The sequence below is a fragment of the Trachypithecus francoisi genome, unplaced genomic scaffold (genome assembly GCF_009764315.1).
Source record: "Trachypithecus francoisi isolate TF-2019V2 unplaced genomic scaffold, Tfra_2.0 Lachesis_group1, whole genome shotgun sequence".
Classification (NCBI taxonomy): Eukaryota; Metazoa; Chordata; class Mammalia; order Primates; family Cercopithecidae; genus Trachypithecus; species Trachypithecus francoisi.
Window position 1 is genome coordinate 16,946,646 of NW_022681454.1, and position 18,076 is coordinate 16,964,721.

At 36.9% G+C, this 18,076-nt stretch overlaps 1 protein-coding gene across 2 annotated transcripts in view; it reads left to right on the forward strand.

The window, feature by feature from the left end:
* The window catches only part of NCAPG (non-SMC condensin I complex subunit G), a 39,311-nt gene that overhangs the window by 18,853 nt on the left and 2,382 nt on the right, over positions 1 to 18,076 (forward strand). The window contains exons 12-19 of one of the 2 annotated variants that reach the window (XM_033213865.1): positions 5,249 to 5,359; positions 7,932 to 8,051; positions 11,221 to 11,445; positions 14,099 to 14,280; positions 14,591 to 14,765; positions 16,617 to 16,778; positions 17,012 to 17,150; positions 17,542 to 17,628. In XM_033213865.1, the coding sequence (XP_033069756.1) occupies positions 5,249 to 5,359; positions 7,932 to 8,051; positions 11,221 to 11,445; positions 14,099 to 14,280; positions 14,591 to 14,765; positions 16,617 to 16,778; positions 17,012 to 17,150; positions 17,542 to 17,628 (1,201 nt within the window). The remainder of the gene's footprint in view (positions 1 to 5,248; positions 5,360 to 7,931; positions 8,052 to 11,220; positions 11,446 to 14,098; positions 14,281 to 14,590; positions 14,766 to 16,616; positions 16,779 to 17,011; positions 17,151 to 17,541; positions 17,629 to 18,076) is intronic. The other variant, XM_033213866.1, reaches the window with a different exon arrangement.

An 18,076-nucleotide genomic window follows, 5' to 3' on the forward strand; every position in this document is an offset into this window, starting at 1 on the left:
ATCTCTCCTGCTTTCTCTTGTGGGCATTTAGTGCTATAAATTTCCCTCTACACACTGCTTTAAATGTGTCCCAGAGATTCTGGTATGTTGTATCTTTGTTCTCATTGGTTTCAAAGAACATCTTTATTTCTGCTTTCATTTCGTTATGTACCCAGTAGTCATTCAGGAGCAGGTTGTTCAGTTTCCATGTAGTTGAGCGGTTTTGATTGAGTTTCTTAGTCCTGAGTTCTAGTTTGATTGCACTGTGGTCTGAGAGACAGTTTGTTATAATTTCAGTTCTTGTACATTTGCTGAGGAGTGCTTTACTTCCAATTATGTGGTCAATTTTGGAATAAGTGCGATGTGGTGCTGAGAAGAATGTATATTCTGTTGATTTGGGGTGGAGAGTTCTATAGATGTCTATTAGGTCCGCTTGGTGCAGAGATGAGTTCAATTCCTGGATATCCTTGTTAACTTTCTGTCTCGTTGATCTGTCTAATGTTGACAGTGGAGTGTTGAAGTCTCCCATTATTATTGTATGGGAGTCTAAGTCTCTTTGTAGGTCTCTAAGGACTTGCTTTATGAATCTGGGTGCTCCTGTATTGGGTGCATATATATTTAGGAGAGTTAGCTCTTCCTGTTGAATTGATCCCTTTACCATTATGTAATGGCCTTCTTTGTCTCTTTTGATCTTTGATGGTTTAAAGTCTGTTTTATCAGAGACTAGGATTGCAACCCCTGCTTTTTTTGTTCTCCATTTGCTTGGTAGATCTTCCTCCATCCCTTTATTTTGAGCCTATGTATGTCTCTGCATGTGAGATGGGTCTCCTGAATACAGCAGACTGATGGGTCTTGACTCTTGATCCAGTTTGCCAGTCTGTGTCTTTTAATTGGAGCATTTAGTCCATTGACATTTAAGGTTAATATTGTTATGTGTGAACTTGATCCTGTCATTATGATATTAACTGGTTATTTTGCTCGTTAGTTGATGCAGTTTCTTCCTAGCCTCGATGGTCTTTACATTTTGGCATGTTTTTGCAATGGCTGGTACCGGTTGTTCCTTTCCATGTTTAGGGCTTCCTTCAGGGTCTCTTGTAAGGCAGGCCTGGTGGTGACAAAATCTCTAAGCATTTGCTTATCTGTAAAGGATTTTATTTCTCCTTCACTGATGAAGCTTAGTTTGGCTGGATATGAAATTCTCGGTTGAAAATTCTTTTCTTTAAGAACGTTGAATATTGGCCCCCACTCTCTTCTGGCTTGTAGAGTTTCTGCCGAGAGGTCTGCTGTTATTCTGATGGGCTTCCCTTTGTGGGTAACCCGACCTTTCTCTCTGGCTGCCCTTAAGATTTTTTCCTTCATTTCAACTTTGGTGAATCTGGCAATTATGTGTCTTGGAGTTGCTCTTCTGGAGGAGTATCTTTGTGGCGTTCTCTGTATTTCCTGAATTTGAATGTTGGCCTGCCCTACTAGGTTGGGGAAGTTCTCCTGGATGATATCCTGAAGAGTGTTTTCCAACTTGGTTCCATTTTCCCCCTCACTTTCAGGCACCCCAATCAGACGTAGATTTGGTCTTTTTACATAATCCCATACTTCTTGCAGGCTTTGTTCATTTCTTTTTCTTCTTTTTTCTTTTGGTTTCTCTTCTCGCTTCATTTCATTCATTTGATCCTCAATCGCTGATACTCTTTCCTCCAGTTGATCGAGTCGGTTACCGAAGCTTGTGCATTTGTCACGTATTTCTCGTGTCATGGTTTTCATCTCTGTCATTTCGTTTATGATCTTCTCTGCATTAATTAGTCTAGCTGTCAATTCTTCCACTTTTTTTTCAAGATTTTTAGTTTCTTTGCGCTGGGTACGTAATTCCTCCTTTAGCTCTGAGAGGTTTGATGGACTGAAGCCTTCTTCTCTCATCTCGTCAAAGTCATTCTCTGACCAGCTTTGATCCGTTGCTGGCGATGGGCTGCGCTCCTTTGCAGGGGGAGATGCGCTCTTATTTTTTGAATTTCCAGCTTTTCTGCCCTGCTTCTTCCCCATCTTTGTGGTTTTATCTGTCTCTGGACTTTGATGATGGTGACGTACTGATGGGGTTTTGGTATAGGTGTCCTTCCTGTTTGATAGTTTTCCGTCTGACAGTCAGAAGGACTGTCTGTTGGTCTGTTAGAGATTGCTTGAGGTCCACTCCAGACCCTGTTTGCCTGGGTATCAGCAGCAGAGGTTGCCGAAGATAGAATATTGCTGAACAGCGAGTGTACCTGTCTGATTCTTTCTTTGGAAGTTTCCTCTCAGGGGTGACGCCACCCTGTGAGGTGTGGGGTATCAGACTGCCCCTAGTGGGGGATGTCTCCCAGCTAGGCTACTCGGGGGTCAGGGACCCACCTGAGCAGGCAGTCTGTCGTTCTCAGATCTCAACCTCCGCAGGAGATCCACGGCTCTCCCCAAAGCTGTCAGACAGAGTCGTTCGGGTCTGCAGCGGCCCCGCTCTTTCCCCTAATGGACTGCACCTGTGCGCTGTCCGCAGCGGTAGAGTCTACAGAGACAGGCAGGCTTCCTTGAGCTGCTGTGAGCTCCACCCAGTTCGAGCTTCCCAGCGGCTTTGTTTACCTACTTAAGCCTCAGCAATGGCGGGCGCCCCTCCCCCAGCCTCACTGCTGCCTTGCGGATAGATCGCCGCAGATGGCTGTGTTAGCTGTGAGGGAGGCTCCGTGGGCGTGGGACCCTCTCGGCCAGGTGTGGGATATATTCTCCTGGTGTGCCTGTTTCCTTAAAGCGCAGTATTGGGGTGGGAGTTACCCGATTTTCCAGGTGTTGTGTGTCTCAGTTCCCCTGGCTAGGAAAACGCATTTCCTTCCCCCTTGCGCTTCCAGGTGAGGCGATGCCTCGCCCTGCTTCAGCTCACGCTGGTCAGGCTGCAGCAGCTGACCAGCACCGATTGTCCGGCACTCCCTAGAGCGATGACCCCATTACCTCAGTTGAAAATGCAGAAATCACCGGTCTTCTGTGTCGCTCGCGCTGGGAGTTGGAGACTGGAGCTGTTCCTATTCGGCCATCTTGCTCCGCCCTCGTCTAGTAACATTTAAAGCTTGCTTTTCAGTAGTTTGTTTTTTAAAAAATTAGTTTGTTAAAGTAGTCTCTTAAATGGATTATTTCTTTCCTCCCGAAAGAAATTTTTTGTTAATGGTATTGATACTGTTCTGTCTTATAACAAATGATAAATATGTAAACATAAGATAGGTATCAATTAATATTTGATATTAACTTCAATTTCTTTTGGGATCTTGCCTTTTGTAATGAACATCATTTTATTGTAATTTTGGGATGTGCTGATTAGAGTATTCTCATAAAAAGAATGCTAAATAGGAGACTCTATATAGGAGAGTTTCATGACTTATGTTTCTGATCTCTTTAGCTATAGACATCCCAACTCCAGCACCCACCTTTCCAGAGAGTGTGCCTGAATTTTATTTTTATTACTCGTGGCTTTTATTTGACAAAGTCTGTGGGCCATTATAGGCTATTAAATTTGGAAAGTAAATTTAAAGCAAAAACTGAAAATATCATCTGAAAAATGATAAACTGTAGCTCAAAATTCTAAAATTAGCAAAAGTAGTCTCATGGTTAATATCATCTGTTTAACTTGACTCACTTTGACCATTTTTGTGTCTGTTTGTCCTGTTTGAGGGCTGCAAATCTGTTAAAATGCAACTACAACAGAGCATAATATATGCTATGGTCAGGGAAGTATAGAGGTTTTATGGAGAGGTATCTAATGCTGGTAGAGTATTGTTGGCTTCCCCAGAGGAAGACATGTTTTATCCTGAGATTAGAATAAAAATAACAATATAATCTAACAGTTGGAGGATACTTTTTCTGTGGTAGTAACAGCATTAATTACTTCACAAATGTGAATTCATTCTTTTCTTACTATAGGCCTATGAGGTTGGTACTATTATTATCTTCATTTTACAAAGGGCAAGTAACTCACCCAAAATCACACAGATAGTAAATGGTGGAGGCTGGATTTATACCCAAGAAGTGGCTCTAGACTTGTGCTTGTAACTCACTCTGTGCTGTCTCTCCTCAATGAATTATGGAGGGAATGTTGTAGACAGATGGAGCAACATCTGTGATGGTCCAGAAGTTAAAGAATGCCTGTTGTGTTTTAAAACTTCAGGTCCATGTTACTAGAGAATTGATGGGGAGGGGCAGGAGAGAAATCTGGGGAAGAATTAAGACCTAGGTCACGTAAGGCCTTGCATAAGCAATACTAAAAATTTTGTATTCTAAGGATCATGGTGAACCACTAGTATTTTAAGTGGTTAGGTAAGTCTTATGTCTCAGATCACTGTTGTTTAGGAAATGGATTGGAGAGCAGTAAAAGCTTAGACAGGCGTAATAGTTGGGAGACTTACAGATGATGGTAGTCTGAACAAGATAATGACAGTGGATGTGGAAAGTAGTGATGAACTTCAGAGGTATTTAGAAATTGCTAACCGGGAGAAAAGGGAGTCAGGAATGTATCTTAGGTCTTTTGGTTTAGACAACTGGGTAGATGGTAATGACAGCATGAAGTTAGAGAATAAGGAAGAGGAGAGATTTGTGTAATGATGAGTTCCCTTTTGGACATGTTGAGTTTGAGAAGACTGGAATATCCAAGAGGAGATGTCTTTTAGCAGTTGTATATATGAATCTGAAACTTAGAAAATAGCTGGGCTAGCTCATAGATAATAAATGAAGTTGTCAGGTTTTTTTTTTGTTTTTTTTTGAGATGATAATTAGGCAGGGTTAGGCAGGGTGAAGATTAGACTTTTTTTTTTTTTTTTGAGGCAACCCTCTGTCACCGAGGCTGGAGCGCAGTGGCATGATCTCAGCTCACTGCAACCTCCGCCTCCCATGTTCAAGCCATTCTCGTGCCTCAGCCTCCCAAGTAGCTGGGACCACAGGTGTGCACCACCACACTAATTTTTGTGTTTTTAGTAGAGATGAAGTTTTGCCATGTTGACCAGCCTGGCCCCAAATTCCTGGCCTCAAGTGATCTACCCGCCATGGCCTCCCAAAGTACTGGGATTACAGGCGTGAGCTGTTGTGCCTGGCTGAAGTTGCCAATTTTAAAATCCTGCCTCTACCATTTACTATCTGTGTGATAGCTGTAAGATCACCTACAGAGTCTATATAGAGGGACAGTATGCCCTACACAAAGCCCTGAGAAAGCAAACATTTAAGGGATAGGGAGAAGATATTACTAATGCTGAATATTTTGTCTTCATTTTAGAATGATGCTGAAACATTGCAGAAATGTCTTATTTTATGCTATGAACTGTTGAAGCAGATGTCCATTTCAACAGGCTTAAGTGCAACCATGAATGAAATCATCGAATCTTTGGTATGTTGATGGCCTCTTGGGCTTTATTTTAGTCCACTCCTTTCTTATTTTATAAGTAATATGTTCTTTAGAAATCAAAATAATGAAAAGATTACTGTCTTAAATATCTAAGTATAAATGATAAATAATATATATATATATATATGGCAGTTACTTCATATTGTGAGGATTAAATAAGATCATGCCTGTAAAGGACCTGATATATAAGTTACAGTCTTTTAAAGATTTGAAAAAATGATTTTATACTGGAAAGAGATACAGAATGTCTTCATTTTTTGAATAGTAAGAGAGGAGATACTGAAACATACCAGGAATATTTAAGTACTGGAATCGTGCTATGTAATGAGACTGAGACAATCATATTTTATGCCCTGGGAAAGGAATTTATTTATTATATTTAAAGGGCTTTTAAAATAATCCTTTGTAGGTAATTCCCATAGGGACACAAGTACTGTAAGACTCTAGAACATTACTTTCTGATAAGGAATATAGTGCAAAGCATATGTAACTTTACATGTTTTAGTAACCACATTAAAAAAAAGGATAATTTTAGTATATTGAATATATCCAACTGTATTATTTGGATATATCCAATATATCCAAAATATTAATCATTTCATTATTTACTCACTAGTAAAACTGTTGCAATATTTTACATTCTGTTTTGCATGCTAAGTCTTATAGCACATCTTAAACTGGACTAGTCACATTTCAGGTGTTCAGTAGCCACATGAGGCTAATGGCCACAGTATTAGTGCACTGTTTTGTTGTTGTTGTTTTTGATAGTACTACTCATTCAAAGCAAATTCTGTATGGAGCCAGGTTCTTACAGAAGTCTCTCAAAGTTGTATTTACTTGGTACTAGTGAGAAATAGCCAATGAATATGATCTGAAGTCTAATTCCTTGGGTTGTCATGAGTTCCTGAATGTAGTAAAGAAAACCAGTTTTAATAGTTCAGAGCTTCTGGAGAAATACTGTTTTGTACTCAACCACTAGAATTTAGCTTTATTTTTAGAAAAGCAGTTATTTTTATGAAAAGTGATGCTTCATTAGTACTTGGGTATTTTATGTCTGGTCCTACAAAATTGAAATAGTAAATATGAAGACTGTATATATGTAGGAAAGGATATACAGTGTTATGTAAAGAAGAAACACAAAATTGAATGGTCATAATGATTTTAAGTGTATAAAAATCTGTGGTTAAAGATTGAAAGAGATTAGTAGAGGAATATAAAAGATATTTGGATAAGAGTTATATTTTTATGAAGTTACTGTGTTTTAAATAAAATATTTAATAAATTATTCATTGGGAAAATCCAAATTATTCATTGAGCAAATATTTACTGAACATCTGTTACATACTAAGTGCTGGGAATAAAGTATACATGGTATACAAAATAGATACAGATTGCCGACGTTGATCTGGTCAAGTGAGAGGAGCATCAATTAAGTAAAGAAATAAGTGAAAGTTTGTGCTATTAGTGCTTGCTATGAAGAAGAGCTATATGGCCATATGTGAACTTATAATAACAGGATTTGACCTATTCATGGAAGGTGACCCTGGTCTGATATTTGAGTAGACATATGAAAAAGGAAGAGAAGACTGTTTAATATGGTAGCTGCCAGCCACACATGGCTTTTAAAAACTAGTCCAAAATGAGATATGCTGTAAGGATTAAAAACATGTTGGGGGTTGAGCGTGGTGGTTCACACCTGTAATCCTAGTACATTGGGAGGCCAAGGCGGGCAGATGGCTTGAGGTCAGGAGTTTGAGATCAGCCTGGGCAACATGGTGAAACCCCATCTCTACAAAAAAATAGAAAAATTAGCCAAGTGTGGTGACTCGGGCCTGTGCTCCCAGCTACTTGGGAGGCTGAGGTGGGAGGGTCACTTGAGCCTAGGAGGCTAAGGTTGCAGTGAGCCGAGATTGTGCCACTGCACTCCAGCCTGGGTGACAGCGTGAGACCTTGTCTCATAAAAAAGAAAAGAAAAGAAAAAACCATGTTGGGTTTCAAAGACTAGTACAAAGAGCAGAAGGTACGTTATCTTATTAATAGTATTTACATTGATTAAATACTACAGATACAATATTTTGGTGATATTGAGTTAATAAATATATTAAAACTAGTTTCACTTTTTTCTTTTTTTTAATGTGGCTACTAGAAAATTTAACATGACATATGTGGTTTCCATTTGTGGCTTCTATTATATTTCTGTTGGATAACATTGAATCCAAACCAGACTAACTGAACAAACTGAGCAAGAGTAGCATGGTATAAGAAGATTGGGAAAGAAACTACACAATAGGGAGTAGTATATATCATGTTAAGGAGTGTTTTATCTTGTTCTGTGAGCATTGGGAAGCCGTTGAGTCCCTTTTAGCAGGTGGAGGGGAGGTATCTCATGATCAGACCCTATTTCAGGAAGGTCACTCTGGCTTTATTGTTCTGTTTTAGCAATTTAATACTTACCTTTTCTTTAAAAGTGAAAAATGACATCTTTGAGGTAATAGGCAATAGGGAAATGAAGTAGATCCATGAAATCATATGGAAAATTTCTGATTCATTTTAGATTCTTCCTGGAATAATAAGTGTTCATCCTGTTGTAAGAAACCTGGCTGTTTTATGCTTGGGATGCTGTGGACTACAGAATCAGGATTTTGCAAGTAAACACTTCATATTACTATTGCAGGTAGGATTTATCTGTGATAAATCTCAATTGTATTTTCTGAAATACTCTGTGGTGATAATGCTAATACTCTGAATTTATCTATTCTGGTGCTTATTGATGATGATTATTATGGGTAATCTTTGGAGATGCAATACTTTTATCTTTTGTTTTCTTATTAAAATGTGTAGAAAAAGATGAAACACCAATTATTTAAGATATGCTTTTAATTATTCACATAGCAAATACTTATGGAGTGCATATTATGTGCCAGCAACTGTTCTAGACTTAGAAAAATAAAGTAGGTAGGTAGTGAATAAAACAAGATAAAATGTATTGTCTTAATGGAGCTTACATTCTAGAAGGGGAAACACACAGTGAAAAATAAGTATACAATGTATCAGATAGAGAAAAATAAAGCAGAGAAGGGGACTAAGCAGTGGGAAGGAGGAGAGGGAACTGTTTGGTTGAGAAAGACCTGACTAATAAATTGACATTTGAGCAAATAGTGACATTTGAGCACAAGAGTGAACCACCTGGTTATCTGGGTTTCCAAGGAGAGGCAAGAACAAGGGAAGAGGCCCTGGGGTGTAGGACTTTGGGTGTGTTCAAGGAACAAGAGAACATATGGCTAGGAAAGACTGAGCAAAGGGAAGAATAATAGGAAAGGGTTTGCTGGCAGCAGGATGTCCATGTCTTCTAGAACCTTACAGACTGTAAAGACGTCAGCTTTCACTATAAATGAGATGGAAAGGAATTGGAGGCCTTTGAGTAGGAGATTGTTATGATCTGACTCGGCATAAAGTGGTGTAGACCAAGGAGGGGTTGGCAAACCTTTTGTGTATAGGGCCAGAGAGTAAATATTTTTAGATTTTTGCAGGCCATATGATCTGTCTGAACTACTCAGCTCTGCTTTTGTAGTGTGAAGACAGCTGTAGATAATACATAAATGACTTAGTATGGCTGTAGTCCAGTAAAACTTTATGGACACTGAAATTTGAATTTCATATAATTTTCACATGTAATAAATTTTTTTAACCAGTTGAAAATGCAAAACTTCCTAACTTGCAGGCTATGCAAAAACAGGTGGTTGAATGGATTTGAGCTGATTGCAGATCCCTAGTACTGAATAGGGGTACAAGCATGGAAGCAGGGGTACTACTAATAAGGAGGGTATTTGATAATCTAGGAAAGCGAAGGTGATGGTTTGGATGAGGGTTGTGGTTGTTGAGGTTGTGAGCAGGATGGTAATCTAAGTTTGAAAATTAAGTCTAGGATTTGCTAATGAATCTGATGTGGTATGTGACAGAAAGGTAGAGGATAATTTAAAGATTTGCCCCAGAATAACTGGATGGATGAAGTTGGCTTTTCCTATAATGGGGAATGCAGAGGAGCAGGTTTTATGACAGATAGGATGAAATAAGGAGTTCAGTATTGGGCATGATAAGTTTACAGTTTAAGTTACAAGTGGATATATTAAATAGGCATTTATATGTGAGTTTGGAGTAAAGGGGAGAGGTCCAAGATGGTGAGATGGAAGTCTTTATTCTTTTGATAGTATCTGATAGTACGCAATGCTTAGAGATAGGATGTTGCCTGAGGAATGAGTATAGATTAAATGAGTGTAGGGTCAACTTTGTAGGACCCTAAGCCTCAGATAAAAGTAGGGGAGATGAAGAGGAACCAGTAGGGGCTAAGGTGAATTGGACAATAGAAGAGGAATGGTGTGATTTCCTGGAAAGCAAGTGAAGGTAATATTTTAAAGATGATAGAATGACCCAGCTGTCCAGTGTTGCTTCATAATGGACCATTCTGGATTCATAATGGACCATTTCTGGCAATCAGGAAGTGTTCTTGAAATTTCTTTAAAAGTTTTGAAAAATTGAGCCATTTTTCTTAATTCATTATTTACAGGTAATTTTTAATTTGTCTTAAAAGCCAAGTTATAGAGCCAAGTTATTTTACCAATTACCTAAATTTAATTACACTAAAGAATATAGTAAACTGGCACACACCTGTAATCCCACCACTTTGGGTGGCTGAGGTGGGTGGATCATGAGGTCAGGAGTTCGAGACCAGCTTGACCAATGTGGTGAAACCCCCATCTCTACTAAAAATACAAAAATTAGCTGGGCGTCGTGGTGCATGCCTATAATCCCAGCTACTTAGGAGGCTGAGGCAGGAGAATCGCTTGAACCCAGGAGGCAGAGGTTGCAGTGAGCCGAGATTGCGCCGTTGCACTCCAGCCTGGGCAATAGGGTGAGACTCTGTCTCAAAAAAAAAAAAAAAAAAAAAAAAATATATATATATATATATATATATGTATATATTTTATAATATAAATACTGAGCTCTGTATTTTTTTCATGGCTTTGAAATTTGGTGGGCATTTTTAAACTTAAGATAGACTCATACAAAGTGCTGTGTTTCGTGGTTTACCTCTTTTCATAAAGGAGTCCAGTTGAAAACTGAATTTACTATTAATGAATTCTAAATTCATTGAGCTAATGAGAGAAAAATGAAACTTGATAACCTGGAAGAATACTGTTCTAATGAATGCCTTTCATTGCTTAGAATATAATGTTTTTCTCTTGACAGATGGGCTAGAACACTTTCAACATAATTGAACAGTTTTTCTGGATCTTAAAAAAATAAGATCATAGTTGAGGACATTGTTGATTCTTTTTTAAATAAAAGGAACAAATAATATAATTCAGCCTGACTCCAATTCCAGAAATTTTTTTTTTTTTTCTGGTTTAGATTATTTATTTATTTATTTATTTATTTATTTTTATTATACTTTAAGTTCTAGGGTACATGTGCATGACGTTTATATCATGTATAACTCCCCAGTGCAATCCCTCCCTCCTCCCCCCTCCCCATGATAGGCCCCAGTGTGTGATGTTCCCCTTCCCGAGTCCAAGTGATCTCATTGTTCAGTTCCCATTTATTGACTGTGAAGATTAACTTTTTCTTAAAATATATAGCTCTCAAATGTTATGGTTCAAATAAATAAAAATAATGTGTTTTTTTTTATTGAAATTTTAACTATGTTTTTGAAAAGTGATGTTTTTCTTTAGACTTGACACTGTCATTGAAATTTGACTAAGAAAAAAGATACATATTAATTTTATGTAAACAATTAAAACAGTTTACTGAATTTACTTTTTTTGGTGGGGAATATCTTGATTTAGGTTTTGCAAATTGATGATGTCACAATAAAAATAAGTGCTTTAAAGGCAATCTTTGACCAACTGATGATGTTTGGAATTGAACCATTTAAAACTAAAAAAGTCGAAACACTTCATTGTGAAGGTACAGAAATAAACAGTGATGATGAGCAAGAATCAAAAGAAGTTGAAGAGACTGCTACAGCTAAGAATGTTCTGAAACTCCTGTCTGATTTCTTAGATAGTGAGGTAAGAAATAATCCAGTCCTGTGATTATGAAATGTCATTTTCAGCATGTATTTGTTTATGTTTTTTTTTTTAAATTTATTATACTTTAAGTCCTGTGATACATGTGCAGAACATGCAGATTTGTTACATAGGTATACATGTGCCATGGTGGTTTGCTGCACCCATCAGCCCATCTACATTTGGTATTTCTCCTAGTGCTATCCCTCCCCTAGCCCCCTAGCCCCTGACAGGTCCCAGTGTGTGGTGTTCCCCTCCCCTATGCTCTTTATATCTTATTTTTCCTACTGGATTTTAAATTTGGATAGACATTTTTTATTTTACTTTTTTAATATCTTAATTAAATCCTAACTTTCACTATCATACCTAATTTCTCACTGTCAAATTGTATGTGCAAAGAAATGAAGTATAAACAAAAATGAAGTGATTATTGATTATTAATGGGGGTTGTTATTTTTTATTTCTTTACATTGTATTTGTGATATAGAGACTTCTAAGATTTATCCCCAAGAGTTTTAAGAAATAGTTTAGAATAATTTTATATTGGGTGGATAGAAGATGTAAGATAGGGTATGGGATTGGATCTCTTTTAACCACTCTTGAACTACTATTTTTATAGCACACATGAAAACCAACTGATTAAAAATTTTTTATACTGATTGTAGTTTTTCATTTAGGTGGAAGTGATATGACAAAACTTAACAGTTTTTTTTTTTTTTTGAGATAGAGTCTTCCTCTGTCATCAGGCTGGAGTGCAGTGGCATGATCATAGTTCACTGCCCCCTCACCTGCTGGTTTCAAGCACTCCTCCTGAATAGCTGGAACTACAGGCATGTGCCACCATGCCTGCTGATTTTTAAATTTTTTGTAGAGACAGGGTCTTGCTCTGTTGCCCAGGCTGGTCTTGAACTCCTGGCCTCAAGCGATCCTCCTGCCTCAGCCTCCCAGAGTGCTGGGATTGCAAGTGTGAGCCCTTGTGCCTGGCCCAAACTAACACTGTTAATATGAACAATTCATTGGCATTTACTACATTCAAAATGAAAGGCAACTACCACCTCTGTCATCTAATTTAAAACCTTTTAATCATCCCAAAATGAATACTCGTTAAGCAGTTGCTCCTCATTCCTACTTCTGCCAGCCCTGACAGTAACCAATCTGCAGTCTGTTTCTATGGATTTAACTATTCTGGATATTTTGTGTAAATGGAATCACACAATATGTGACCTCTGTTTGGCTTTTTAAATTTAGCATAACATTTTCGAGATTCATCCACATGGTATCTTGCTTGTATCAGTACTTCATTCCTTTTTGTAGCTGAATACTCCATTTTATGTATATATGGTGATTTGTTTATGCATTCATCCATTGAAGGACAGTTGGGCTGTTTCTGCCTTTTGGCTATTGTGAATAGTGCTGCTTACTATGAATATGGTGTGTATGTGTATTTATTTGAGTACCTGTTTCAATTCTTTTGGGTATCTGTATACCTAGGAATTGGGTTGGCGAGTCATTTAACTTTTTGAGAACTTGACAAAGTTGTTTTCCACAGTGACTGAACCATTTAAAATTTCCACCTGCAGTGTAGAAGGTTTTCCATTTCTCCATATCCTTGTTGACACTTAGGTTCCATTTTTAAAAAATTATAGCTATCCTAGTATATATGAAGTGCTACTTCATTGTGGTTTTGATTTGCATTTCCTTAATGACTAGTGATATTGAGTATCTTTTCATCTGCTTCTTGGCCATTTGTATATTTTGTTTGGATAAATGTCTGTTCAAGTCCTTTGCCCATTTTTAAGTTGGGTTGGTTGTCTTTATAGAGTTCTTTATGTAGTTTGGGTGGTAGATTCTTATCAGGTATAATTTGTAACTTTTATTCTATAGGTTGTCTTTACTTTCTTGTTAATATACTTAGATTTATTAAACATTTTTAATTTTGGAGATACACTCATTTTTTTCTTTCGTTGCTTCTGCTTTTGGTGTCCTATTTAAGAATCCAGTCCAAGTCCAAGTCATGAAGATTTATCCCTGTTTTCTTCTGAGAGTTTTCTGGCTTTAGCTTTTATATTTAGGCTGTTAATGCATTTTCAGTTAATATTTGTATATGGTCTAAGGTCCAGCTTCATTGTTTTGCCTGTGTACATCCAGTTTTCTTTTCCTTTGTCTTCTCTAGACTTGTTTTGTTTGCTCTTTCTAGGAATGCCTTCTGCTTCAACATCTTCTCTTCACATTCTATCCATTATTCAGACAAATTGCCACTCCTACCTATGGAGCTTTTGCTTATAGATAGGCACCATCCTCTAATATCAGGGGCCAGGGTTTTCTATGTCTTAGAAATGCTAAGCATTTAAATATATGTTTTGCTTTTCATTTTCCAACAGTTTTAAAAGGTCTTTGGTTTTTCTAAAAAATTTTAAGATAGTTGAATTTTTCATGGCTAGACTAAGCATTTATCTAGTCTCCTAGTCTTTTAGATTTGTCTAACATTGTTAGTCTAGCTGTGAAGAAACAGTCTTTTTATGTGCCTTTAAAGAATTGGTAATAACTTGAATGGTTTTTGGATGGTTCATGTAAAAATACTGTAGGACAGGCTACATTGAGAGGCTTAAAAAGGAGATACAAATAAATTTCTTCTAATGAATGTCATCTTTGTTAGGTATCTGAACTTAGGACTGGAGCTGCGGAAGGACTAGCCAAGCTGATGTTCTCTGGGCTTTTGGTCAGCAGCAGGATTCTTTCTCGTCTTATTTTGTTGTGGTACAATCCTGTGACTGAAGAGGATGTTCGACTTCGACATTGCCTCGGCGTGTTCTTCCCCATTTTTGCTTATGCAAGCAGGTATTGAGTCATACTGATAAATCAAAAATCTGACTTGACATCAAATTCAAGTCCCCCATGAATTATATCTATAGTATTTTGTTGTTGATACTTTTTCTATCTTTAGTAGATAAATGATAAAATGACAAGAATGATACAGATTTTATCTGTTTGAATTTTTGGCTCTTTCCTGGATGAAAATGCACTTTATCTTGATGAGTGAATTTCATATATAGTAGTTTTGAATTTCATACATAATAGTTTTTGGAGTCATGCTTTTCTCTCATCAAATAATGTTCTGACAACATACTTTGAATTTGTTTCTCAACAGGACTAATCAGGAATGCTTTGAAGAAGCTTTTCTTCCAACCCTGCAAACACTGGCCAATGCCCCTGCATCTTCTCCTTTAGCTGAAATTGATATCACAAATGTTGCTGAGTTACTCATAGATTTGACAAGACCAAGTGGATTAAATCCTCAGACCAAGACTTCCCAAGATTATCAGGTGAGTGATTTTGGTAACTGCACGCAGATCACTGTTTTGGTAAAATATCTCTCTCAAAGATCCCTTGAAATACTGAGGAACTGCATTTTGGTCTTTAGACTTCAGTCTCAAGCATTTACCACAAAGCATGAAAAAAGAAGACCTTGGGAAATGTGGAGAAATACAAAAACAGAAGTAATCAATGCTAACATTTTTGCTACTGAAAAGAAATTACTAAAAATTTACCACCCACACCATGCCCACTTAGTACTGACTGTTAATCTGAAATAATAACCTACGTTATCTAGGACTCACTGAGTCTTCAAATGTTGGCTTACCTGCTATGCTTCTGGCACAAAGAAGGAGAATTTAAAGACTAAAATTCACTTCAAACTTTTTTGGCTTTTAATTCGAAGAAGATAAACCAACTGCACACTGACTCACAGACTGAACTTAAGCTGGGTTGTTTTAATCCTTTAATGGCATTTGGTCAAACTTGTTACTACTTTTGAAATTTAATGTATTAGTGATTTCAGATGCTAACAGATTAAGTTGAAAGTGTTACTCTCTTTTATTTGATATTTAGTGATAGGCTACTCTGTTCAAGGCATATGTCTTATATTATTGGTAAGATAAGATTACAAAGGATATTAGGCAGAATTAGGCAAGGGTCAGTAATAGAGCTATTAAGCACTTTAGGACTTGAGACAAAGGCAAGAGTCATGTGGTAGGAATGATGAGTACAGCATTAGTTTTAAAACTCATTGACCAAAATTCAGTTAGGCCTTGTTGGTATTTGGGGAGTGGTTTGGGTAGAGGAAGGATGTTTTAGTAAAGGTGATATATGTAGATGGTTATGCAAATGTTGGGGAACTGTAGAAAGATAATTTTGGCTAAGGATCCTGAATAGAACATTGGGGGTAGATTATAGATTGCTTTAAAGACCAATGTAGGGAATTTGGTGTTGGCCTTATTTGCAGTGGGTGATTATGTAGGGCTTATGATGAGAAAGGGTTAATGTCATGAAAACCACTTAGAAAGATTAATTTGGTGGTCAGTGATGGTTATATGAGATGAACTGGTGAGCGGAAAGAAAATAATATTAAGAAAGCAGTTGAAAAATCTGTGTAATTCGCTTGTAGAAAAAGTACTAGAAAGTAATAGTAGAAAGTAGAAAGAATAGAAATTGACCTAATAAAGAACTATGGGTACAATAATTTAAAAGAAAGAGCTTGAGAGGCAAGGAAGATGGAGGAGTCCAGGCAAACTCTAAGTATGTGTAACAGCAGACTTCAAAGGAGCTGTTGCCATAGTGTAACTGGGGAGTACTTTCATGATCAGCATCTTGGAAGAGTGAGGAAGGTAGATTGGGGCATGGCACTAAGTTCAACTACTGCTATGCAAGCAAAGACCCCAGCCAATCCCATAGGGAGTTCCAGAACTGGGATGTTCCTTTGAGTTGTCCAGAATGGAGGCAAGCTGAGACACTGTACCTGTGCATTGGCCAGTCATTGGATTTGCACAAATCTTTGGGAGAAGAGGTGTGATCTTGGACAAGGTCCACCAAAGTCTACCTTTGTCAGCCTGGATCAGTACTGCATCTGGGAACTTCTACCTCCAAAACATGCTGCAACTGGAGGATGAGTGCTTCTTTCCTACAGGAAGTGGAACTGGGCCCTATATCACAGCATCCACTACAAGAAGTCAAGAAGGGGAGCTTATTTTGGTGGTAGGCCGGATGTTAAATTTGGTTTTAGACATTTTATATTTGGGATTATGACAAGACAGTTGGAAATATTTGTTAGATGTGTAAGACTATATAATAATCATAATCATTTTCATTTTACAGAGAATTTTCTCTTAATTTTTTAGGCCTTAACAGTACATGACAATTTGGCTATGAAAATTTGCAATGAGATCTTAACAAGTCCGTGCTCACCAGAAATTCGAGTCTATACAAAAGCCTTGAGTTCTTTAGAACTCAGTAGCCATCTTGCAAAAGATCTTCTGGTTCTATTGAATGAGATTCTGGAGGTAAAGTAGTTTCTAATTACTCTGAATTAGTTTGTGTTTATATTTATACATGTAGAATTTACATGGTTGTATTAGATTATACATATGTTAGCATATTGCGACTTATTTGAAATATTTTCTTCATAAATTTCATATACTTTAGTGTTTTTAAACAATTTGATATGTATTGGTACTGTTTTCAAAGAAGATTAGGGAATGTGGTGTTTACAAAATATTAATGTTTTCTTTTATAGCAAGTAAAAGATAGGACATGTCTGAGAGCTTTGGAGAAAATCAAGATTCAGTTAGAAAAAGGAAATAAAGAATTTGGTGACCAAGCTGAAGTAGCACAGGATGCCAGCTTGACTACAACTACCTTTCAAAACGAAGATGGTAAGGACATACTGACTAGAATATTCATAAGATTCTGTGTTTTTCATCTTTACTGAGACATATTTTTTTCTACTCTAACATGTTTGGTTGGACATCAGAAATGAATGAAAATTTTTTTCTAAATAATCCTCTTGGGAAAGAGCATTACTGATAAATGTCTATTCTACTTTTCAAATGTTTTTTGGCATGCATTTCTCAACATATGACCATCTTTTTAGGAGTTTTGCTTCTTTTCCAACATTCAAATTTTCGAAAGGGTGATTTATAACTTTTCACTAGCTGTTAGAAGGGCTTTGTCATTTCAGTTTCATAAAAACTGGACTTAAAAAGACAATTTAAAATATTTCATGAGGCTATCTTATTTATATTGTTGTATTATTCCCTTTAATAGAAAAGAATAAAGAAGTATATATGACTCCTCTCAGGGGTGTAAAAGCAGCCCAAGCATCAAAATCTACTCAGCTAAAGACTAACAGAGGTAGTGTATGGATGGACCATCTTTATGATAAAAGTTTTAAATTTTGTCTTCCAATGAAAAATACTTGTTTTGCAAGTTTTCTTATCTTTGTTTCCTTAGGGATAAAGATTTTTTTTTAAATGTCTTTGGTATCCTTTCTTTTTAATTCTTTCAGTGGATGTCAGTTTTTGCCTTGTATCTAAAGATGATAAAATCAGTGTTGCTCTAGGTGCTTTTGATTGAAAGAAGTATGCTACAAAACATCATATTACAAAAGATAATTTGGGTTAAATTAATATTTGGTTAAATGATGGTTTTATATTAGTTATTTGTGTTCGGTCCTTCATATAACTAATAAGCATTTTAAAAAAATCCCTGTAGCATTTTTCTGGGCTTTGTTTTTCTTCTATTCCCATCTTATTTCATATTTTCCCAACTTGTTTCCCAAGGCTATCCAACAATAGGGGAT